General features: G+C 42.5%; 2 protein-coding genes and 2 long non-coding RNA genes across 9 annotated transcripts in view; 1 reads left to right on the top strand and 3 right to left on the bottom strand.

Moving 5' to 3' along the window:
* On the bottom strand, positions 1 to 4,609 carry nkrf (NFKB repressing factor). 3 transcript variants are annotated; one of them, XM_034291621.1, is made up of 3 exons: positions 4,244 to 4,609; positions 3,162 to 3,288; positions 1 to 2,989 (listed from the first exon to the last, which is right to left on the bottom strand). In XM_034291621.1, the coding sequence occupies exons 2-3, from the start codon at positions 3,268 to 3,270 to the stop codon at positions 744 to 746; spliced, it is 2,355 nt and encodes a 784-aa protein (XP_034147512.1). In that variant the 5' UTR covers positions 3,271 to 3,288; positions 4,244 to 4,609; the 3' UTR covers positions 1 to 743. The 3 variants fall into 3 exon arrangements, with proteins under 3 accessions (XP_034147512.1, XP_019901530.1, XP_019901529.1); XM_020045971.2 differs by lacking the exon at positions 4,244 to 4,609 and adding an exon at positions 4,047 to 4,068; XM_020045970.3 differs by lacking the exon at positions 4,244 to 4,609 and adding an exon at positions 3,421 to 3,593.
* Positions 3,700 to 5,060, top strand: LOC109615720. The gene is made up of 3 exons (XR_002196693.3): positions 3,700 to 3,803; positions 4,086 to 4,185; positions 4,598 to 5,060. It is a non-coding gene; the product is annotated as an uncharacterized LOC109615720 (long non-coding RNA).
* sept6 (septin 6) overlaps positions 5,054 to 24,296 on the bottom strand; it is a 23,427-nt gene continuing 4,184 nt past the window's right edge. The window contains exons 4-11 of one of the 4 annotated variants that reach the window (XR_829133.3): positions 19,823 to 20,009; positions 16,920 to 17,081; positions 15,873 to 15,969; positions 14,840 to 15,008; positions 14,172 to 14,304; positions 13,717 to 13,907; positions 11,185 to 11,245; positions 6,333 to 9,058 (exon numbers count right to left, since the gene is read on the bottom strand). Coding sequence is in view for 3 of the 4 variants with exons in the window: in XM_010896133.3 (XP_010894435.1) it covers positions 9,043 to 9,058; positions 13,717 to 13,907; positions 14,172 to 14,304; positions 14,840 to 15,008; positions 15,873 to 15,969; positions 16,920 to 17,081; positions 19,823 to 20,009 (955 nt within the window). In the remaining variant the exon portion in view is untranslated. Of the gene's footprint in view, positions 9,059 to 10,684; positions 10,733 to 11,184; positions 11,246 to 13,716; positions 13,908 to 14,171; positions 14,305 to 14,839; positions 15,009 to 15,872; positions 15,970 to 16,919; positions 17,082 to 19,822; positions 20,010 to 24,296 lie in introns of all 4 variants that reach the window. The other 3 variants (XM_010896149.3, XM_010896141.3, XM_010896133.3) reach the window with 3 other exon arrangements.
* On the bottom strand, positions 21,173 to 24,295 carry LOC109615719. The gene is made up of 3 exons (XR_002196692.2): positions 22,176 to 24,295; positions 21,855 to 22,088; positions 21,173 to 21,626 (listed from the first exon to the last, which is right to left on the bottom strand). It is a non-coding gene; the product is annotated as an uncharacterized LOC109615719 (long non-coding RNA).

Raw genomic sequence — 24,296 nt, forward strand, 5'->3', positions numbered from 1 at the left:
TCAAGACTCAATTACCAGACTTAATTTATTGATCATTATTACAGCTGTGAAAACAAGCAGACAAGTGTATTCACATCGATGTATCTGACATTTCAGAGACCACTGCTTACGCATTTACCATGTGACAGTTCAAATAACAATTAATGGAAGCAACTGATCATTTCAAACAATCCGGAAAGGTACAACAGTGCCATTATTATGGCATGGATGTGGCAATGTCAGCAAATAGTTACAGGTGTTGCCTCTTCACACCTTTCATCACCTGAGGTGATGCCATCCAGATAGACAATACTACTGATGAATGTGAAGGTGAGAATGTAAAATGGCAGGCATTCTGCTGGTTCGGGCAATTTCTGTAGCCATAAAAAAACATTTGCAAAAGCATTTCTGTCCAAATACAGAACTCTAATGTAACAGCACAAAGCACTTCAAGACTAGCATATTGTGCAAATGTGAAGCTGACAAGACACAAAATAGTGGAATGGGTGACAAGAAAAAGCTTAAAAACAATGATGCCAGAAAATATGCAACTGTATTCAAAAGCTCCAGCTGACGGAAGAATTAAGCTTGAACTTTCCTTTCAGGAAAAGGAATGCAGAAACTGACGTTTCCCCAAAAGTCAAGCCTAAAAGATTGAAGTATTAGACATTTAACCCCCCACCCTTACACACAAAAGTACATAACTCTTCTAGATCTGGTGTGTTACTTGTTCTTTAGTATCAGTCATTGTATGCCACATCCAGTTAGTGTGACGCCTGAGGTTTTACCAGCTCGTAGCGTCCCACTTGCCCTTCTTGCAAGAGCTGGCCAATGAGCTGGTCTTTATGAACTTTGCGGCTGACAATGAGAAAGCGTAACCTGCCCTGCCCATAAGACTTACTTCGCAGGCCATACTTCTGGGATATCTGGTGTATTTGCTTGCGCTCATCATTGTTAAGTTCGGTAGAGAAGCGCAGGTCATCCTGACGGTCTGAACTGGCATAGTTGCGGATGATGTCCTCGATGTTCCGTTTGGTGAGCTGGTTGCCAGACTTGTCCATGTCCATACCCAATCCTTCTCTTGAGAACTGCTCTTTCACCTTTATAGGTTCCGATATGCCCTCTCCTTCCCGGCCCAATCCACCTCCTTTCCAGCCCATCTTGCGTAGCAGCTGATTCCCAATGTTGTCCTCCTTAATCTCTTGTCTCGACGCCTCCTCCCCTGAACGACTCAGAATCTGATGGCGGGAGAGAGCATCAGCGTTTCCCTCCTTCCTAAGGTTGGATTTTACAACAGCCTGGGTCTGCCGGAGGGTGGCCAGGGCCTCCTCTGCGGCAATGTGCTTCACTGTCTTCTTGGGTCCGATGCCCGCCGCTACGTACTGGCCTTCGAGGTACACCTCGCACCTCCAGCGGTGGTCCGGTAGCACGGTGAACTTGTAATCTGCCGCCACCTTGTTGAATTGGGCGGTGTCATTGATGATGCAGATGGCATTGTCCGAGTTCTCCAGGATAACCAATTCGCTCAAGTGCTTCTTCCTGCCGCCCTGCTGCCCGAAACGCCCACCTGATGGGTCAGGGTGATGGTTCCCTCTGGTGAACTGCTGCGGTTGTTGTTGCTGCTGTCGGGCCGCCTGGTTCATACGCAGTTTCCTAACCGCCTCTTCGGCAGCTATGTGTTTGGACGTTTTCTTACTTCCCTTGGCCTGTGCCACCAGCTCATCCTGCAGATAGACACTACATTGCCACGCACTACTGTTGGGCACCACATCAAACTTGTAGTCGATTTTCATGCGGTTGTATGCGGCAGAGTTGTTGAGGATACAGATGGCATCGTGGGCATTGTCGACCACCACAAACTCTGTCCAGTGCTTGCGTTTGTCTGGCTCGTACTGACCCTTGGAGCTAGGAGTTGGCTTATCCTCTGGGTTGCGCAGTGCTGGTAGAAACTCTGGGGTCGGGCAATGCATCTGGCAGACCACGATATCATTGACAAAGGAGTGTCGGAATTTGCGCTGCACGGCACGGACCTCCACTGGTTTCAAGAAAAGCTTAATAGCCTGCTCTGATGCACGGTCCCGTGCCCCGTTTTTGCTGCCAGAGTATCCGGTAGCGAGGTAAACACACTGGCATCTCAGCTCGCAGGCGTACCCATCTGTTGGTACTTTCCTGTTCTTGGGAAGGTCTGCAGGAGGGATATCCTTGAGGTTTACGTAGATGTACTCTGGGTTGGTCTTACAGGCCTGGATGCTCCGGCTCAGCATGAAATTGTAGTTGGGAGATTCAGCACCGCACATGAACGCAGGGTCACGTAGAGTGACGGCTATGGCGGACGCTACGCTATTGATCAGCCTCTGCTTTTCATCCAGAACGGCTTGAGATATGGAAACGGGTTGTGAAGAAGACCCAGAAACAGAAGACGGGCTGTTCCTTCCTGGGCTGCTGTAGACTCTGCTGAATGGCCTGCTGGATGAAGGTCTGTCCTGATGCCCAAAGCCAAGGCCTTGGCGTCCCATGTCCCCCCAACCTCCGGATCGACTGCCCCCTCCATATCCATCAAACCTTGGGGGCTGAGAGTATGAGTCCATCTGCCTACTGCTGTGGGCCTCGTATCTGGCCGAATAGTCCAGCTGCACTTTTGCCATGTAATTTGAGGTGGATCCTCTGCCCCCATAACCTAAACCAACCATGCTACCTGAGGGTATGTCTCTCTCTCTGTCTCGATCTCTGTCCCTCCAAGAGTCAGAAAAAGAACCATATGATGATACTCTGTCAAATGCTGGTCTGGCTGCATAGGAGCCCTGAGCTCGGTGACTGCCATAAGACATATGGTCAGAGTCTGAGACGTGCTGTCTCATATTGTTCACTTCACTCCTCCGGCGTTCCTTGTCATTCTCCTTCTCATCATTACCAGACCCGCCGCTGCTACCACCACTAACAAAGTGAACAGGTTCAAACCGTGGTCGGGAACCAAATTTGGACACTGGCATTTTCCTCATTGGTTCTTCTCCTGACATTAAAGAACAAGAAAAAGCAATCAATGACAAGCGTCTAAACATCAATAACAGCATTGATATGTTATGGGAGTTATTTTTCACCTTCATGTAGATTAGTAAAAAATATTTCAACAATCTCAGAAAAAGATGGAAAGAAGTTCGGTCCAAAGAAAGAAAATCACTCACTGCCATCTGATGAATTGGGTCTCTTTTTTGCTTCAGCACTTGGAACCAGGTCATAGGAGGGCATTGCGCCAATGTCAATCCCTTCAGCCATACCCAGTACTTCTCGCATCAAATCCGTGCCATACCTCTAAAACAGATGTATACATTGTAAATACGCAACATAGTAATTCAAGACACTTTACTTTCCCCCCTAATAGTAAACACTATATTTAGGAGACCACTTGTTACACTTCGCAAATGTATGCCTCTGAAATACCACCTGCACACAGTGGAAACAATATCGGCGAAACATCAACAACTATTGTAATTTGTTCAATCGATTTCTTTCATGCTTAGTTTCCGCCCAAACACAATTTCTTGCTTTTGAAATCCTGTTGAAACTAACTAACAGATGTCAGTGTAAAACTGAGTAATTGAGAAGTAGGCAGAACATCTACAGTGGTACTATGTTGCTAGTAACTCAGTTTAGACTGCAGCAAAGATGATATCCAGTTGCCAGCATGGCCACCATTATGTCATGAGTCGCTGGGAATTATGGGTCTCGGCCAGGGCCCAGACAGTTAGCTAACGTATGTGTTAAGACTACCTAGCTTAACAACAAACGTAAAATAATTATATATTCAGTCAAAATCGCCCATAAAGGTACATTAAAATGCAACGTCGGCTAAATGTCTGATGTACAGTACCGGCGTTAGTATGACTGAAACATACACAACCGTTAACGTGATCGAATTAGAATATGTAGTACAGTAGCATTAGCAACTACCTATACAGTTAGCATAACAGCTAACGTTAGCATTGACTGCATGTAATTCAAAGCATACCATGATGCCAACTTATATTCATTAATACCCCTGAAAACATTGTCTACAGATGTAAACTTACAACTAGTTAACTATCCAAAAACATAACATATTTTAACAGGTGACGCAGTAACGACGTTAAAGCGAACATGGCTAACACGATTAGCTCATTGAAAAAGGATTCATTCATCATCACATCAGCTCTTCTCCTGCATAGAAATGTGAGAGCACAAAACGGTTAATTGGTTTTTGTCCATTTACTATTTTAGCCACTCTTACCTCTAGGCAAAGGTCCAAATCCGACGTTTTTATGTGCCCTTGATGTCAGTATCTTACAGTAATAATTAGCTTGCAAGTTCAATGCGTATTGAATGTCGACTAGTTAGCTAGCTAGCGGCTTCGACAAAAGCTTCGGTCATCATCATAATATCCGGGGGGGACATCGCTGTCAGCTAGTTTACCAGGGTCACTTGAAGGCTGTATTGGTAGCTATATTCAAGCTGGTCGTTATGTGGAATTGAAACAGTGTTTTACATTGTTGAGCAATTGCACACATATACATTTTAACATTGTATTTACAGTAGCACTGTATGTAAACCACCCTTAACAATCCTCCATTTTCTGTTCATCTAGCTTAATCATGGCGTCTGCGGCGTGACGTACTCAGCTTTGACGTGCTTTGGATGGGCTAGTAGCGGACTGGATGAAAATGTGGTCGATATAACTCCATAACAATGTTTTTTGGTAATGGTAATGTTTTTTGGAATACACACAAATATATATTCAAAAGTAACAGCTTGCCAATACATTTAGAATGGTAGGTCCAGCCCCTTGCCCCTGTTAACCAGAAGGTGGCAGTCTCCTCTTCACTTTCAAAGTGCTCAAAGATTTCTAAAACTGATTGCGTTCAAAAAGGTAGCCCAATTCTGAAGTTCTTGTTTTTTTTGTGCTAATGAGATCATTTCTAAAAGTGGTATCATGTGATTGATCAAAATACCATTGTTGAACTAAAAATGTATGTCTCTCAGTGTAAATGTGCATGCCATTATTTAAACAAATAAGCAATTTAGTATAGAAAAAAGAACACACTTTCTCTTAATAATTTTATTGAAAATGTACATCAATGGAATCAAACTACATCAAATATTTCATTGTGTGTGCTGTTTACGGGTAACTGACTAGAAGGGGTGCTTATGGCATATGCTAGAAAAATGTATGGCAATTTCTTCCACTGAAATGTTACTTTACACAAAGAGAGTCACGTCCAAAGATCATATGTCATAAACAGGTCTCCACTTCAATACACAAAATATATCCTTATGAATTATACAAGTGGAGTGTTCAACTCCATCTCATTGTAATATTTGGCAATATGGGTGCTGAAAATTGTGGATAGGGGTATAACTACACATAACAAGGAATAATACACAAGATAAAACTGGTCAAAACAATAGACCATCAAATGTGAGAGTGCAAAATGGAACTCGGAGGGAAGAAAACAACTGTGAGAAAAATGCCAAGATCAAAGAGATTAAATGTAAAAAAAATAGCATGAGGCAATCCCATGGTAACAGAGTAACAGTGAGACTCAAATTTTTTGTTCAAAACATCAGTCAATCAAAAACCAATCAGGAAAAAATTGTGTTGTTTGTACCGTCATTCAGTTACAAATGTAGGTCTGCATGGTTTTCAAGTAGATTTATTTTTGTTGAGTTTTCTTGTGCATATAGTTGTATGGTTAGTTTAAACTTTCTGATCATTGTTTTTGTTTGACTTACAAAACTGAAAAATCTGAATCACAGTGGCACTCTGCAAGGAATAGCCCATAAGACATGCAAAATAAAGAAAAAGCCAATGGAAGTTAAAGCACAATGTGTAAAGGGCATTAAATGTGACCTACATGGTATTTCAGTAGGAAAAATGTTTTCACGAAGTGTTTGACATGAATATGGCTTTGGCTCTTTTATGAAGCAATTAAACAACTTACTCTGTACAAACAGTTTGCTGTAATTATTTGGCTTGGAATTTTTGCTATGGGTTTAAATGTGTTCCCAATTAACACCTTTCTAGTTGTCACACTTTTAGCTTACGGTAAGATGACACACTTAGCTTTATCAAAAATCAAATTAATAAGACTTTATGGTTTTTAAATTATTTTATTTATATCTGGATTGTGCTATTTGCATTCATATTTACCCCCTTTGAATGAGGAACACATTAGATGGGATTTTTTTGTACAACTAGCCTTTCACAAAATTTACTGAATATGATTGAGTTTTTACGTTAAGAATCTCTTAAAATTAACAGTTAATTCAATTCTGATAGTTTTGTGCAAAATATAACCAAAAATAATCCAGAGCAATGACTAACAAACGTTGATTTTATTCAGCATCTTTCTCTAGAACCATTGTGTTTTATCCTACCTGAGCAAATCTTTGTTCATCCATACACCAAGATATCTGAATAATATGAAGTGAAGGACTCCCTCTGGCCAAAGTTTACCATGAGTAGGTGGTAAAACGTAAATTTGCTATCCAAAAATACCATGTGAAGCCCACATAAGGCCATGTTCAACCAAGCAAATGAGAAGGAAGTTAAAATAGGTTGAAAAGGCGAGAAAAGACAGGAAGAGGAAATGGGTGCTTAGTTCTTGTCGAAGCTGCAATCCCCTCTTCAGACAGGTGGCCAAGACAGATTAAAAGAAGCTAGAGAGAGAAAGAGACAAATGCAAGGTTACAAGAGATGCCCAAGCAGTCAGAGATAGCAACAATGCCTACCACAAGACAAGGTTCATTATAATAAGAAACAAGCCTTTACTGACAGTATTTCATGACAGTAATATTTGGGTTTTCCTAAGACATGTATATTTGCCACTGTTCTTCAAATAACTGCATTACAAATAAACGGACAGTGTTTTGAGGTAAAAAATAACAACTTAAACAATAGCGTACAATAGCTAGTTAGATTTTAGTACAACATAGATATAAAACACTAAATAAATAGCTTTATCCCCTTTCATTGGGACAAGTCTTACTGAGAACTGCTCGCAGCAGGTATAATGTCCTCTGAAAATCCAAAAAAAGTATTCAGTGGCAGTTAATAAATCACACATGGACAATATTAAATATAGTGTGGATGGAAAGACTACAAAGTGAAGTGCACAACACGTTGTCCACAAATGTCTATCCCTACAAAAGCAAAAGGTTGATATTAGTCATCAAAGCCAACACAGCAAAAACAAGACAGAACAAGAAAGCATAGCCATGGGCAAGACATTTAGCCACACATTAAGCACGTACGGTTAGATCCACAGAAGGACACAGATAAGGAGGTTCTCCTTTCATTAATACATAGAGCAGACTCGTGTTTTGTTTTTTAACACAGAAAAGTGGGGGTCCTCAATGGCTCTCCTTGGCCTTGGGGTACCCGCTACCCACAAAGCTTGGTCCCTTAGCAAAGCTTGAGGGTGGAAGCACCTACTCAGTGCAGAGCCAGGGATTACTGCAAAGGAAAGGTAAATACATAGATAGCAGTGAGCAGAGGCATTCAATCAGGGCTTGTATGAATGATACACCACACAAAGGCAGCCGATAGCACATTGGACGACAGATAGTTCCCAGAAACATTAAGACAGAGCCACTTGAGAAGGGATTGTGAGAAGTTGTAAACCAAATCTACCCTACCCCTGTAAAGGACATGTCGACGATTTGGTTCAATACAATTAGACCACAGTGAAATGCCTGTATCTGTGGACATTTGAGTGGTTAGCCCCACCCCCATCCACCACAGCACAGAGGCCTATCAATCATACTAATCCAGGACATAAAGACGTGGTTTTGGAGATGGGGTGGGGGGTTCTAAAAACATTTCTTTCTGATCGACATCCCATATTCAATGTAGAGACTGAAAACATACCCCAAAACACAAACAACGACATTTGCAGACAATTTTGCTCAGCATGAGTTGTTTTGTCAATAACAATAGTGTGATAAATATAAAGCCCTCGAATGAGGATTATAAGGTGTCTAGACCAAACCTGTGCACAACTCACTCGTACACTGCATCATTCAAATATTGCCTCATTCCATTTTTCCATACACAATAACCGTGCCCACAGTTGACATTTGTTGAAATTGGCCCTTTATTTACTTTTGAGATAAAGCTTTTTTTGTGTAACACTGATACAAGTGCAATACTGACCCCTACTGAACTATTATGTGATTAAGTTGTTTATTATGTGCTTTTACGTGGAATAAAATAAATCACAGGTTCACTGGAGATATACAAAATCACGTTTCAAATGTGAAAAGGAAACATGTAGGTATATGTAGATAGCATGTATAAAAAAATGATGTACTGCGAACAGGCATAAAAAAAGCATTAATGTCTGCACATGCACTAGGCTAAGATGGAATAACATCAGCCGTCGACCATTAGCACAAGATTGCTCTCACAAGATAGCCTGGATGGCAATTTGTTTTACTACGATGCCAACTCCATAACTCACTGACATGGACCAGGCTATATCTCCTAATGTGTGGTGGCTGTTCTCGTGTTCAGTAATAACTGGATGCGTCGTGTGTCAACAAGATAACGATGCACTCCGACGTTTAACTGTCGGGGGCTATTTAGGTCACCCTAGGAGAGAAGACACAACCCTTGCCCAGTCAGACGACAGCTGATAGTCTTTTCACCTTAGCCTCCACAAACATCTGCCAGTAAGAACAGCAGCTGCCTGTGTTCAGTTGAAAAGCGCACCCAGTCATGCGGAACATGTCAACAACTAAAATTAAAAATTTTAAAAATGTAAAAAGAGAACATCTACTTTCCAACATAAAAAAAAAACAACAACAACAACAACAAGCAAACGTAGACTCATGGCTTGTAAAAAAATTTAACACAAAAAGGTTGCATTTGAGTCAAGGTTCCTCGTTCACAGTAATGGCTGAATTCTTTCAAAGAGTAGGGGCGGGTGTTTGGAATGGGAAAAGGGGGAAGAGGCCAGGGAGGGCACAAAGAACAGCATGGCACTGCCAGGGGGGACTCATTCCCAGCTGGCTGAGGGAGGGAGCACTTTTCTACAGGAATCCTGAACTGGAAACGAGAGAGAAGGACCGTTATTGATTTTCTACGGGTTAACAACAGCACCAGTGGACATACTTTTGTAAAACAAATTAAATAATTTTTGTGTTAGTGGTAAAATGTAATGTCAAAAGGAACGTGCATTAGCCTGCTCTAATTTGAGTGCATGAAAGTGGGGAGATATCAGATATCTGTTGAAACAAAATGATTTTGGTACACCAGTCTGACACAACAAACTGACTGTGGCCTTGTGGTTAAAGCCCAGAAACACCAGTAACTTTTGCTGGCCAATGGTAATTGGCACTTATAAATGGAGTGGCAGCTGTAATTTGATAAAAAAAAAAAAAAAAAATAACATTGAAAATACACTGCAGTGAAAAAAGAACTAAGAAAAGGCAGATTGACATTCAGTAAGATGTTTTATCATTTATAGAGTCATAAAAGTCTGACAGTTTGGAATTCCTGGCCAAGTCCTAGGCACTGGACTGTGAAATGGGACCAGACGAGTCTCTGCTAGGCCACACTATTCAGGGCAGGGCCCAGCGATAGACTAGCACCATGTCAGGGGCAGGACCCTGTGTGTCAAGCAGCCTCACAGTACAGAATCAGGAGATAATGAGCTTTACAGGCTTAATGGACACATGCAGATGTAATGATAACTACTGTAAAATGTCAAGTTTAAATACATGAAAATCTATTGCCAAGTCACGCATGCAGAAGTGTAACAAAACGGTTCTGCATTTTTCGTTTGACTAAAGGAAAAGTATTCAAATAGTTTACTTGGCCGTTTCACTATTGAGCTCTAGAAAAACACAGTGTCTCCGTATGGTCCTGGCGGTTCACCGTACTAATTTCCTGGAAACGTTATGCAGCACTGCATGGAAACACTGAGAGTCTAGGATATTACCGCTATGGCTGAATCTGTACGAATAGAGTAGCTCTCACTGGGCTTGTCTTTCACCTCATATAAAAAATGTAATAAAAAAAGAGGTTGGTGTCAAATAACTGAAAGATGAAAAAAAAAACATTACCATAAAGAATACCCATAAACAAGGATTTGCCTTAGACGTGAACAGAGGCCCTATCGTGACCTTAAGAGATTCTGCCAGGCTATGAAAGGCTCTTTGTGTTGTGGATGGGCAGAGGTGAAACACAAAAGGGGATTGTTTTGGTTTTCGAAAAGAGAGACAGGACAGAAAATCTGATGGGTGGTAATACACTTGGTTGTTTTTAAGTCTTTATGAGGCTGGCGCTGGCATGGCCATCCACAGAACATGATGAACTGCTACTGCAGTGATCGTGTCTTGAACTGAGTCGTGGGCGAATACACTAAATGTATAGTATCTACAAATGTTACATGTGCGTTCTAACATTTTATTTGGAGAAGTTATAGTTGTCAAAAACACATTTGTGGTAATTAATTTCTATAGGAACTAAGAGGTTTTAAAAGTAAGCATATAGACTTTTGTCTGCATTTCTAACAGCTACTAGAAGTGACAAAGAGAAGTACTTTATAATTACATTTATGGACTTCCTTGTCTGTTCTAATCTTACTAAAGTTATTAAAAAGGATTTTGATGTTTTTCTAAATGTGCTTTTGGTCATTGGTTACCGGAAGAGTGAGGGAGCAAGGCTTACCAGAGCTAGATGTCTCATGCAGCATGCAGCAAGTGTGGGAGGAGTTAACTGTAAAAAAGCATGGATGCAACATAGGTGACACATGCACTCACAGAATCCACACGGAAACACTTATTAAAACACGCCCACATCCTCTGGTTACTGAAGAAAACACTGTCTTGGTGCTGAAACCGAATATACTTTATTCTCTCATGTCAATAACCGAATAGTGGTGAAGTTTGGAATCCAACAACTGAGTCAATGAGGAAGTAGAATTCATAAGGCCTCTTTCCCAGACATAATTAAGCTTTTTTTTTTTGTCCAGTTCAAGACTTAATATGTGTCCGGGAACCTGGCCAACAATGTTTTCCATAGCCCAGAGGAAGGAAGGGAATGGGAGTCAAGTAAAGTGAACACTGTGAGGAATAAAAGCAGCTGCCTAATGGGGGGAGACCCCAGCCTTAAGAGAGAGCACAGAACCGATAGTGGAAATGAAATGTCAAAACAACAAAAAAAAGAACCTTATTCAGTGCAAGTTTCTTCGTACTTTCTAACGGGGGCCGGTGACGGGACTCACGTCAGCTTGAACAGACAACCAGGGGTTATTACCAGCATGAAAGGACCAGTGAGAATAACCCCTGTAAATGTGGACACAGCTGTTCTACCCCCCGCTTGGTACAACAGGTATAACCAGCAGTCGCTGTTAATCAGACTACTGTAATCCCAAATCTAATCTGGATAAACCTGGTTAACATTGAGGTTTATTCCAGTTTACGATATTGCAATCTTTGGTACTCTTTATCATAGACAGAACACAACAGGAAACTTTAAAGTGACTGCGATCATAATTTCAGGGGGGCCGGGACAAGTTACCATAGTTACAAAGTCTGAAGAGGAAAAGCTATATACACTGGTAAACTAAGCCGTAGGGAGCGTACCTCCCTATAGGACTTTTCCATTTCAACGGATCACTTACCGATTACACTGGGGAGAGAAACCATTATATGTTCTAGACATCAACAGGGCAAACCAAAACATTTTCCTAGAAACTAGCAAATGTAAGCTGTGAATCAGGAGTTTGTCGTTCGTTAATGTGTCTCAGGCTTTTTCATATATACGGTTGGGCTGCTGCAGTGCTGTGCACCACTTAAGTGCTCCACATACCACACAGAATCAAATCATATTTATAGTTCGATATACATTAGTCCTTCCTATTTGGATCAAATATCTAAACATCTGATGAAGAGGAACAGTAATATGTTTACTCATTGTGCTGACAAAACATCATTAGCATGGCTTTCTTACCAATGACAGACTCAGTCATTTCTCTCTTATCATACATGTGAGGTACCCCTTGTTAGGATTAATCACTGTCTAAATGTTACTGCCACAAGAGTCCCACCCAACTGATCCAGTTTGATCCACCTAGATCAGGTTGTGCCATCCAGACTGCTCCGGTCCAGTATCCTAAAAGATAACTGGGTAGTGTTCATAAGGGTGTGGGACTGAAAACGTTTGGAAACATTTCACAGCAGAACATGGAATTTAGAAGTCCAGTTAGTTCCTGCCCCATTCTGGTCCATTTGGGTTCCTAATGAACATGGCCCTGTTCACCTAGGGAATGATATACCTGCTGTTTGGGGAGGAGGGAAGTGAACGTGGATGAAAATACTTACTCAGAGACGGTGTAGAAAATAATTCATCCAGCTTGCTCCTTTTTTCTAGTCAGAAAGGGCCCACTCTGGTCTACATATTACCCACCCGCCCGCAGAGAGGTTCAGGGCTTGACATTAACTTCTCTCACCACTGTCCTTCAGATAAGTGGATCAGATTTTCACTTGTCTAACTGCAGAAATTACTTGTCCGAAACAGAAGTTTCAAGTATTTTATTGCCTTGCATGTCTGCAATAACGAGCAATTGTCTCCCGCTGTATCAAATCAAACTCAGGTAAACGTATCCCTTTGGAGCTAATTTACATACCATTTTCTCATAACCTGAGAGGACATTATGATTTTAAGGACAAGGCCACATGACCTACAGGGGGTGCTAAATTTGCATGGGCACCAATGTGTTTGTATGTAATATAACTAATAAAAGCACCGTAGTGCCTCAAACTGACATTTTGGTCTACCAAGCACTGTGGCAGGTAGCTAGATAAACGCAAAATCAGATTTGACACATAAAAAACTATGCATGAATATGCTGTATAATATTCCTGAAATATTGAATGTATTCCCAGTATGTAGTAATGCTTTATATTGCCAAATGTATTACAACATTTGTGACTAAATTATCAGACAAAAAATGTCAGCTGCCAGTTAAAGGGAAAGAAAGTTGCCAAGGTAACGGAACAAATGCCCTTGCAACAGTCTGGCTGTCACTGGGTATTGTTGTATACAATAAAACCCAGCTACTAAAGAAACAACAGAAATACTTTGAAAACAGCTACGGCCGATTTTGTGTGTGCATAAATCGCAACCTGCATACTCATACTTAAGACACATTTTTTGATGAACGAATAACCTTAAATCGAGATCTCGGATTACTATGTTTGAAAATTGCGGGCAGACACACACTGCACACAAATCTCATGACAAAAAACAGACTTTAAGAGCTAGCAACTTGCTGCTGAATTTGATTAGCCCACACAATCTCCGTAATTGGTCCTAAGTAAGGATTTATTTCACTTTGCAATTTCACTTGTCCATTCGAACAAGTGCAGTCAGCACTCTCCTTGTCTGACTATTTTATTTACTTGTCACGGACAAGTGTTAATCTCAAGCCCTGAGACTGAACGAGACATCTCACTGTCTTATTTTGTCCGAAATGGCTGGTTTGGGTGAGAAGAAAGGGAACAATAAGACCAGAGCCAGCTTTTACCATTCTCACATTAGCATGTCAGATACTAGGAAGGAACATGACGCTCAAGTGCAGAAGTACGCGAGAAAGGAACACCCACTTGCTCAAGACAGGAACCATCAACATTTCTTGCACTTTGTTTCACAACGGCAAACAGTTTGAATCCTTTAGTTCTCCACCATCTGTGACTTACTTTTTCCTCTCCTTGTCCCTCTTCAGTGTGGTGGATCCCCCTGCCTGCTGGGCCTGGGACTGCAGCAGCTCGGCAGCTGTCTTCTTCTGCTTGAAGCCGTTCAGCTCATCGTCCAGGGACTTCTTCTTGTCCTCCAGCTTCTTTTTCTCGTCCTGGTGCAGCTTTTTTAGCCGGTCGAACTTCTCGTGCAGCTATGGGGCAAGGGAGAAGACTAACGTCTTAAAAATGTATTTTGAATGTGTAGAGATGTATCCATAGTACTTGTTAAGTTGCTAGGATTGTTGAGGACATGACGCAGAACTAAAGCTTTACTAACAATGGAAACTCCTAACTTAAACATAACCTTGAATCCAAACTCTAAACCCTAAGCATAAAATAGTCACATTCCTATTGTTTCACTTGCTGTAATTTTTGCTCACCACTTTGGCTAGTAAAACTAGTAAGCTCACACAGACCTCTTTCTCTGCTTCCTTAAGCTCTGCCTCCTTTTCCTTCACTCTCTGGACAAACATCTGTCTCATCTCCTCCTCCTTCTTCTGCAGCTCCCCCATGAACTCATTCCTCTTGGCCTCATAGGTCTCCTGCAGACTGGGGAACAGACAAGAACAGAAAGGTAATAATGCCACACTAATGAGTTATAAATTACTATGCACTATATTCACAGTGAAAAAACCCAAGCCTTCAATTAAAATCAGAGTGGGACCAGTGGTTGTGATTAAATGGTTGGTAGGAAGTGAAAGGTAACTGGACTGTAAAGTATTGAAATTAAACAAGCATTGGCTGGAGTTAAGTTGAACCTTTGCGAATAAATCGATAATGGGAGTGTGGAGTATCAGCGCGCAGTCTTGGGAGGATGTAGGGAAGAAATTGGAAAAAAAAGGACCAAAGAGACAGGTATGAAACAGGAAGTAGGAAGGATGCAGGAAGTGGGAAGATAAATGTAACAAGGGAGGAAACAGGAAGTAGGGACAAAATATGAAGGAAAGCAGCCTCATATGAAGAATGTAGGAAAGAAACTGGAAAAAGGAGGACAAAAAATAAGGTACTGTAGGAAACAGGAAGTAGGGAGGTCAAAGTCAGAACACCAGAAATTGGGAGGAAACATGAAGGAAAGCAGCCTCACCTGAAGGGCTTGCAGTCAGGGTCCGTGTCCTTGAAACCCATCTCCTCCAGCTTGCAGCGGCGGTACAGCTCGTAGTGGCGCGTGTGCGTCTGTTCCCGCAGGTCCTCCATGTTGACCCGGATCAGCATCTCCCTCAGCTTCACAAAGTCACAGTGGTTCTCATTCTCCACTGCCAACAACACACACAAACACACACCACCATATGTCAGAGTGCTACCACTTGATAACGTTTGATTATTAAATGCAGGTTATTAAATTAGCCTGTGTTGATTAAATGAGCGTCAGCTGTTGTAAAAAAATGTAACAGTTCCACGCATTCGCAGGTTTCAAACGCAATACGGAATGAACTGCAGATTAAATGTGCAGGCACGTATAATGGGCAGTGAGTCATAGGCCCGCTCATGTGTTAACAAAAGTCCACTAACGCAGCTCCGCTCAGTGTCCTGTGACGGGTCAATTTCTGGTGAACAATGTCAAAGACCGCCCGGGGCAAGCGATATTGCATTTGTGCTTCATGAACTGCTGGGAGGGGCTGGGGTCTAGTTCACCCATATCAACACAACCGACATCGATGGGGAAATGGTGGCAGCGGAAGTGTCAAATACACCCCACAATATCCTACAATTATATAGATCCTGGAATTCTATGCTGACAATGTGACTTTTAACATTGATATTCCTATGGCCAATCTGATACATTCGCTAATAACTGTTACAGGTTTCACAATCAACCACAATCTAAGCATTATATCTGACTAATTTAGCAGGCGCTCTTATCACAGCATACGTTCTCGTACTTCTTTCTACATTATGATACAAAACCCATAGACGTACATCTGTCATGCATCTAAGCAGCATCACAGCTGCGGTCGCTCATAATCTTACGACAGTGGGAGTAAAGAGTCAAATGTTTATGACATTACATAAGCGGAAATGCTTCCCTCTTGGCGGTGCAGTGGTTCGGGAGTTAAAATGAGTAGGAGTGAAATGGTGGTCGGAAAAACGGGAGAAACAACACCCCCCCCCCAGCTTACCCTGCACCGTGCCCCAGGGGTACTGCCGCGCTTTCACCATCTTGTTGCCGATCTTCACCTCCTCCGTGCTGCCCACCACGGCGAACGGCAAATGGCCCTGAGGAGTGGTGAGGGCAAAGAGCTTGTCATCAGTTCGTCTTCACCTTAGTCCCTCACAACACTTCACAGCATCCTCACGATAAAATACGCTGGCATATCATGCAGCCGGGCACGTCCACACACACGCTAATTACCCTCACTTCCTGTTAATATCATGTCATCAGACTCGTCGCTGTTATATTACATAACTACTGGGTTTGTTTAGATTTGGATAAACGGGTGCACATTTTGCAGGGGAAACCTATTAAGAGTGAAATGTGCTCCGCTTAGGCCTACGACTGTGAATTATGAATCTTTCCTTTCACCCAACAGTGATAACTTGTTTTCTCTCACAGAAAGACAGAGGGCTTCCTGTTGCAGCCATGACCTTTCTAGAGCCGGCTGCGTCTTCGTGAGATCAAAAGGGTGCTGAGAGCTAATTAAATAAGGCAGATCAGCTGGCCTTGGCTGCTCAGCCCTCAGTCAGAAACACTGGAATCCATCCGCTTATGTCACTTCTCTCATTTAGCCCCGCCCTCTCGTGGGGAGCCTGCAGCGCTTTCCCACACAGAGCTTCCTGTAGTGAGTAGGTTTTCCTGGACTGGACTCTGTTGCGCTGTTCCCTCCCTATGTGGCTTCCTGACTGGGAGACGGGAGTGGACACAGATGGTGCTCATCTCCTGCTCGACCGTAGCGTGTTGTTTCAGGGTCCTGGAAATGTACTGAATATATGGCCCAGAACTCAAGTGAGAGGAACCTTACATGAGTAGTAATTAACATGTTGTTAGTTGTGCATAGTGTATTCAGACATACTGCTGGGCTTCCAAAACGCTTTTGGTTGAAAATAGAACATTTTTGCCCTGTGACAAGTTTATTTTTAGTATTTTTTCCCTTGAAGTATTAAATCTGTAACACGCCTTGTTGTATTCTCATCGAGCTATATGAGCGCTGTGACTGGTGTCTGCTTACATTCATGGTGGCGTTAATCTCGGCGACTGTCTCATCATCGGTGGGAAACTGGTAGATCTGGACGCCGTTGCTGACGAGCTCACTGGTGATCTTGATTTTGAACTTGGTCAGTTCACTCTTGGAGATGGCGTCTGATTTGGCGATGATGGGGATGATGTTCACCTGGCGTTCGAAAAGATTCCATTGTTAAATGTTAGTAGGCTACACCCTTAATTTGCTGAACCGTCCGATTAATTTTAAATGCTTAATTTATGTTTCTTTTTTGAGCCTCAGAACCATCCATAGTGAGTGTTTAACTTGAGCAGGAACATATTTTGGGGAACACTGTAAAATAAACTTTTTGGCTGCTTAACCTGTGCCGAAGGTGTCCGGATCTCTATGTATACCATGCATACACACACTAAAGTCCCATTGTACACTACGCTCTTCATGGAATGGATGACAAATATGCATTGTCGACGCCGAATACCAATAAAACCTCATTTATTTAACATTATATATTTAATATAATAAACTGCTTTTTATATAGATATTTTTTATTTAGGGAGAAATTTGAACACATTCTAAAACAGCGACAGGAGACTGTGATTAACCACAAGTAATTATTTGAAATGTTTGACCAAATGAGATGACATAATTACAACATGTAGTAGGAAGGGTAGAGGGTACAATGTAGAGAAGTGGTTCTCAAACCTCCAGCCATCAGGAAAGAAAATGTAGCCTTGAACTAGCTTGAGGGCTTGATAATTAGTTTTGTTCATTCAGATGGGCTGATTCTGTAATATATGTCATTCATGGAACAGCTTGGGGCCCCCAGGAGAGGTTTGAGAACCGGTAGAGCATGTTCTTGAAGCTAGGAGGCTATTGTTGGCTGAAACAATTACAAGGTTTAGGATACATTAGGATGTACTGAATAAAATAAAAAAAATACGGCTCTTGTGAAATGTAATTACCTCTTACAGCTGTATAACAAATGACTGCAACTGGGTCTACATTCTAAATCTGCTTACAGATGATCATTTTAGGCTAAAACAATCAAGCACAATGGAGCTTGATTCCACTGAGTTGGATTTTTAAAAACAGTACTAGCCATTTTGATGGAGATTGTCCATTATGAATGATTTTAAATATAAGACTAAGCAAAAATTTATAATAACCACAAATTTATAATAACCACATTAGCCAACTTTAGCCAGTACTGTGCAGCCTCACCAAGTCCAATTCTATGCTCTCACATGAAAAGGTTGGTAGAGGATTCTTTAGGTGTACTTCCTATTGACATTGTGATGGAACCTATAAGAGGTCCTTGAAAAAAACAAATATAGGGTTTATCAAATAACTGCTTTTTAATGATTCCACAAAGACCCCTTCGGAGTTAAATAGTTCTTCGATGAACCTTGGTTCCCCATGGTTTCAATATGAAGAATACTTCAAGAACATTTGGCTTTAAACCTCCAGAGACAAGTGGGGAACATCTTGCCAAAATGGGATATGAATAGACTGAGATCAGGGTACTTTCTAAAGTACTATGAGAGCCTTGTGTCTTGTTAAAATAGCAGCAATATCATCCACCTTGACTGCGAAAGTCCAAAACAGAACAACGCTCTGGTTCTGACTAGCTACACAGATGCTTGTGCAAAGACAGACAGACAGACAGACAGACAGAGAGAGAGAGAGAGAGAGAGAGAGAGATGAGCCTGCAGTAAGAGGAAGAGTGTGTGAGAAAGAAAGAGATAAAGAGAGAGTGAGTGCGAGAGAGAGAGAGAGAGAGAGAGAGAGAGAGAGATGAGCCTGCAGTAAGAGGAAGAGTGTGTGAGAAAGAAAGAGATAAAGAGAGAGTGAGTGCGAGAGAGACAGAGAAAAAAAGGAAATCAAGAGAGATTAGTATGGGTGAACCAACCAGCACAGAGGAAAACACTTGGTCCAGCTCCCGGTTGCTGAGTCAAATAGAAACGTGGCGGGTGGGGGAGTACAGTACAACACCATGAGCGTCCATGGGGTCAATCAACTCAAAGATAGGGTGGGATTTGTCAAACATTCACCTGCCAGTACTTCTAGTTCTGGAACAAGAGACACTGCACACGCCCCTATGAAACAGGCACCCCTAACCCTACCTCCCCACCCCCCAGCACTGGCCCTTGGAGACCCCCTACGGGGGGGCCTTTTGAATGCATGCCCAGGCGGGTGGGTGGGTGGAGGGGGGGTCATCAGTGGGATAGGGTACAGCTGCATTGGCAAACACTGAGCAGCCCCTTTGTCGGAAAGTCAGGAAGTCTTTATGCAAATAAGGCCTTCTGGAGTGGCATTAAGAAAATAGAGAGCGGAGTCACCCTGACGACCGGGGGTTGGCGTTTACGGCTGAGCTACACCGACATCCTGATCAGAAAGCGAGCCCATCTGCGAGCGGGCCAACGGTGTGGAAGAGTTTATGAGCCACGATGAAGTGATGATAAAAGGCTCTGGGGCGAAACATTTATCACCTTGCATCTCCATGTTGACTCTCTCTTCTGCCCGTGCATGTTATTAATAGGTATGACAGATTACTTCTTCAGTAAAGTTCATCATCATATTAGGGTTAATTATTTTCAAGACAATTATTTCCATGTGGAATATGGTCGTTCAGCAGATATCTTGGTTCAAAACCACTTGCAGAGTGGCCACATACATGCAATCCAATAAAGGGTAATAACTAATTGGTCTTTTTCACTACTAATTTAACGTTTTTCCAAAGCTTAACTGATTAGTCAAAAAACCAATTACTGTAAAAACACTCAGTGTGTGTAAACGTATCCATTTAGGCCAACTAAGTCAATCTTTACCCAGGTAACAGACAATTCCAGCAGCTTGCTCCTACCCTCTCAGCCACTGGCATTATAGCGTACTTAACCAACTTTGTAGCTCACCTTGCTGTCCAACTTCTTCATAGTCACCAGGTCAAGGGATTTGAGGGAGTGTCCAGTGGGTGCAATAAAATATAGGCAGGCGTGAATACGGGTGTCGTGGTAGCTATGTAGCGTGCGCTTTATTTTCAGCTCCTCCTGCAGATAGGCCTCAAACTGGGTGTCAATGAACTCCACAATGGACTTGTAACTGAGGAGAGAATGAGAAATAAATCCACAATAACCAATTATTAAAGGAAGTAACAAGATTTCTCACACAGCAGTGCAACACAAAAGAAACGTCTTCTTATGGTTTACGAAGGATTCAAGTCTAGGCTATACATTTAACACTTTTACACAAAATGATGACAGATTCCCAAACCGTAATAGAGGATGGTGGAAAGCATTTCAGGTGAGAAATTAAAGCCACTTTGTTATTTCATCCTGGAGTGTTGTCACAGGAAACTAGCTAGCTCGCTAAGCAACCACCAACTCAGCTCCGTATAAGGAAGAAGCTGATCCCTCATTCAGCTGAGCTGGGCCTCATTAGCTGGGAGTCATCAGGCAGAACTGGGAGGCGGGAAGGGATTTTGGAGCGTGCGGATCAGGGAGCAGGGGAACGTCATCAAACAATACCGCCGCTAAGGCCGAGAGGATGAGCCGCACCAAACGAGGCGTGTTCTGATTAAACACAGGTCGTGCACACACGTGCACACACACACACACACACAACTCTACCGAAGGGGGTACTCATATGACTGGGATCGTGTTTGCGATGGATGCCGCTGACTGCCAGCCCTCAGCTTGTGCTCCTCCATCCGCCACGATATTGCTGTGAAGCTGTGCGAACCTGGAGCGCTGACCTACAAGAAGGTTCCTGTAACTAGCACAGGCTTCCCCTCAGGGGCCTAACCAGTGCAGTCGGGAAGGCCTGGAATGGACTGGGGAGGGGCCTGCCAGGGCAGTCACATGACATCACCCTTCGTCATACATTGAGTTTTTACGCCGAGGAGCAGGGACCACATGCCAGGAGGTGAACAGAGCCAAGACAATGAGAGTCCATGTTCACTAAAACGTTACCACCCGGGTGAGGGGTGGCAGGTGCAGCCATGAAGTACTCCCTTTCCCATGGACGGTCACTTCACAGTAGGCATGTAACGACTAACTCAACTCACGATGCGATACGGTTCACGATATTGGTTTCACAATACGATTTTTTTTACAATGTTTATTTCACAAAATGAGGTTTAAGACAAGAAAGTGTCATTTTATTATTTCTCACTCAGACAAAATGCTTCACATTTCTTTGTGATATATCTTTTATGTAAATAACAAAACTAAATAGAAATTTTAAAACAAATCCCAAATCAAAGAAATAAATGAATAACACAAATAAAAGAAATCTCTTCATATAAACAAACTAAGGCTTTCCTAGCTTGGTTTTCTTTTTACATGTTTTTTTTAAAGAAATATCAGCATATCCAAGTTTTTCGGCAAAAGCTAAGATCTGCTGATGAAAAAAACCTTTCACTAGAGGTGGCTGGTGTGGAGAGGTATGCTTTTGCTAGGCTAGAGAACAGTGGATACTGCCTAGCATTCTCTTTCCACCACTTGAGTGAACAGCTATTGAGGGAAATTGATGTTTCAGCTCTGTACTAATACATTTCTGCATCAATCTGACTGATTCATTGAAAGTGCCTCCAAGGAGATCTTCCAAGGCTGTTTTTTTGGAAGGAGGTTGATTCAGCTCAGCTCCTGCTCTGTTTGTCTTGTCAAGAGGCTGCTCTGCTGCAGGGGGGTGACCACTGGCACCTTCTTCACCTTCATGCTACACAGAGGAAAAGCAGAAATAAAAAGGCTCAGTAAAATCTAAGTACAACAGTGATAGGGGTTTCACATTGTTATGAAGGCAATATTTTTATATTATTTGTTATAATTTGTATCATTACTCTCGCAAGAGTTAAAACTTGAACACATTTAGAAAAATATGCCATAATAATCAACAAATTATTTAAAAAATCTATTTAGAGAAAGAGAGAGTAAAATAAGTAAATACCTGGTTCTGCAACAACAGCACAGCTTTCTCCTTCAGTCTGTGGAATACATCCTCACGCTGGTCTTTCTCTAGATGAGGCAGAGCCCGGAATCTGGGGTCTAATGCAGTGCACTCCAGCAGGTGGTTGTAGTTTGAAGTGTATCTGTCTGAAAGGTTGTTCAGTATGGCTCTCATCATGTTGCTCACAGTAAGGGAGTCTTCTTCAATGGATGCCATGTTGTGCTTGATCATATGCTTTAAGGGCACAATGAGAGACACAGTTGGATATTTTTCGTCACACAGCAAAGTGGTGGCCGTTTTGAGTGGCTTAAGAAGCCTCACCTTGTCCTCCACATCACGGATGTCTGAGCCATCCAAAGTATCAATGTCACGGACATTTCGGCGAACGTCGTTGTTCAGGAGTCGCTGTCACAGCCGCTTGCTGTTCCAGATAGCGTTCGACCATATCCAGACTGCTGTTCCAGATAGCGTTCGCCCATATCCAGACTGCTGTTCCAGATAGCGTTCAATCATATCCAGACTGCTGTTCCAGATAGCGTTCAATCATATCCAGACTGCTGTTCCAGATAGCGTTCAATCATATCCAGACTGCTGTTCCAGATAGCGTTCAACCATATCCAGACTGCTGTTCCAGATAGCGTTCAACCATATCCAGACTGCTGTTCCAGATAGCGTTCAACCATATCCAGACTGCTGTTCCAGCGCGTAGTGACATCGATGATTAACTTGTGCGCTGGAAGCTCCAGTAGTGTCTGTTTGGCTGCGAGTGCAGCTGTGGCTATGGAGCTTCAGTGAAAGAAGGCAGCAATGCACCTCACTCTGCCCAGCAAACGACTCACGCGGAATACACTCAAACCCGCTTGGCTGGCTAAGTTCAAAGTGTGGGCAAAACACTTGACATGGGGTGCCACCACAGCCTCTCTGACAGCAACATCTATATTCCTCGCGTTGTCCGTGACAACAGCAATTCCTTGGCTGGCCTTTTGAAGAACCCATTCACTCACAGCTGATTTTAAAACTTCAGCAATATTAACCCTGGTGTGTGTTTTAAACAGAGGGCAAGTTTGGAGAACAAAATCTCCCACCTGCTGGTTATCAAATGGGCTGTGACCGTAAGATAACTATGTGTAGCCCTAGAGGTCCAGCTGTCGGTTGTAATTGATACGCTATCTGCTTTTATGAGGGTCTCAATTACCTTAGATTTTGTTTCCCTGTAAAGCGCTGGCATGACTGTCTGGCTACAGTGGGGGCGTGATGGGATGGTGTACTTGGGCTCCAAAATGTTCACCAGTAGCCGAAATCCTTCAATTTCTACGACAGAAAACGGCCTCATATCTTTTGCCATGAAAACACTGGTGCACCTTGTTATCTCCGTGGCTCTCGCTCTCGTCGCCGCGAGTGGGGCTGCAAATCCGCCAGTCAGTGTGGTTTGACCTGTTAATAGCTTTTTACTGGGAGGTGGAGGTGTCTGGAGCTTCTCACTGTGGTCACGGTTTGTATGCTGCATCATGTTTGTTGTGCTATTAGTGTATATTAAAATCTTCTTGCAGTATCTGCACCCATTTTTTTTTTTCTGTTACTAACTCACCGCGTTCATTTTTAGTTTTCGGAAAGCCAAAATGCCGGCACACCTCTGATTTGAATGAGGATGGGGCATCCTCAATATCAACATCCACACTTGCCCCCGCCATGTGTGCTATTGTTTAGCGCTACAACTTGCTCGCTGCTATCGAGCCTATAAAGGCCAAAGTATACAGCTTCAGCGCACCTGCTGTTTAAAATGTGTATCGCGATTCGTTTAACATCTCAAACGACTTGAATCGTCACATATTTTCATCGATTTTAAACCGTCTAGGAGCGCATCGTTACATCCCTTCTTAACAGTCTTAACAATATCAACAACTACTATCACTCAGTTTTAACAATACAAATGACTACTTTTGTAAGCAAACAGGGCACCCTCTGTGTCATTGATGCACACTGAAAGCATTCATTTTGCATGGACACAGTTTGATCAAACCCTTTTTATCACTGCGAAATTGATATGGGGACAGTGACTTTACACCTTTACATTAGGTTTATAAGTGGGGCACCAAAACCATCCCCAGGGTGCAACATTACATTGGGTTAGGTGGTGACCTACTTCATATGATCCATCTCAAGAATGTGCAACGAATCAGTAACATTCACAAACTGTATTTACTGTGAAAGATACAAGATACAAGAAAAGATACTTTCTTGGTATTGGTATTAACTCTGGTGTGATTTAAGTATTTATAAAGTGCTCTCCTGAGAACGTTTCCAAAAGGGTTCTTAAGCTGTTTCTGTCGGGGAAAAACGTTGATGATCCCACAAAGAGCCCTTTCTAGCTGCCGGTTCTAGCTGGGGTTCTCCTACAAGGACAGCTGAAGAACCCTATTTGTTGAATGCTCATGAACGTCT

Source organism: Esox lucius, chromosome 4, assembly GCF_011004845.1.
Source record: "Esox lucius isolate fEsoLuc1 chromosome 4, fEsoLuc1.pri, whole genome shotgun sequence".
Taxonomy (NCBI): domain Eukaryota; kingdom Metazoa; phylum Chordata; class Actinopteri; order Esociformes; family Esocidae; genus Esox; species Esox lucius.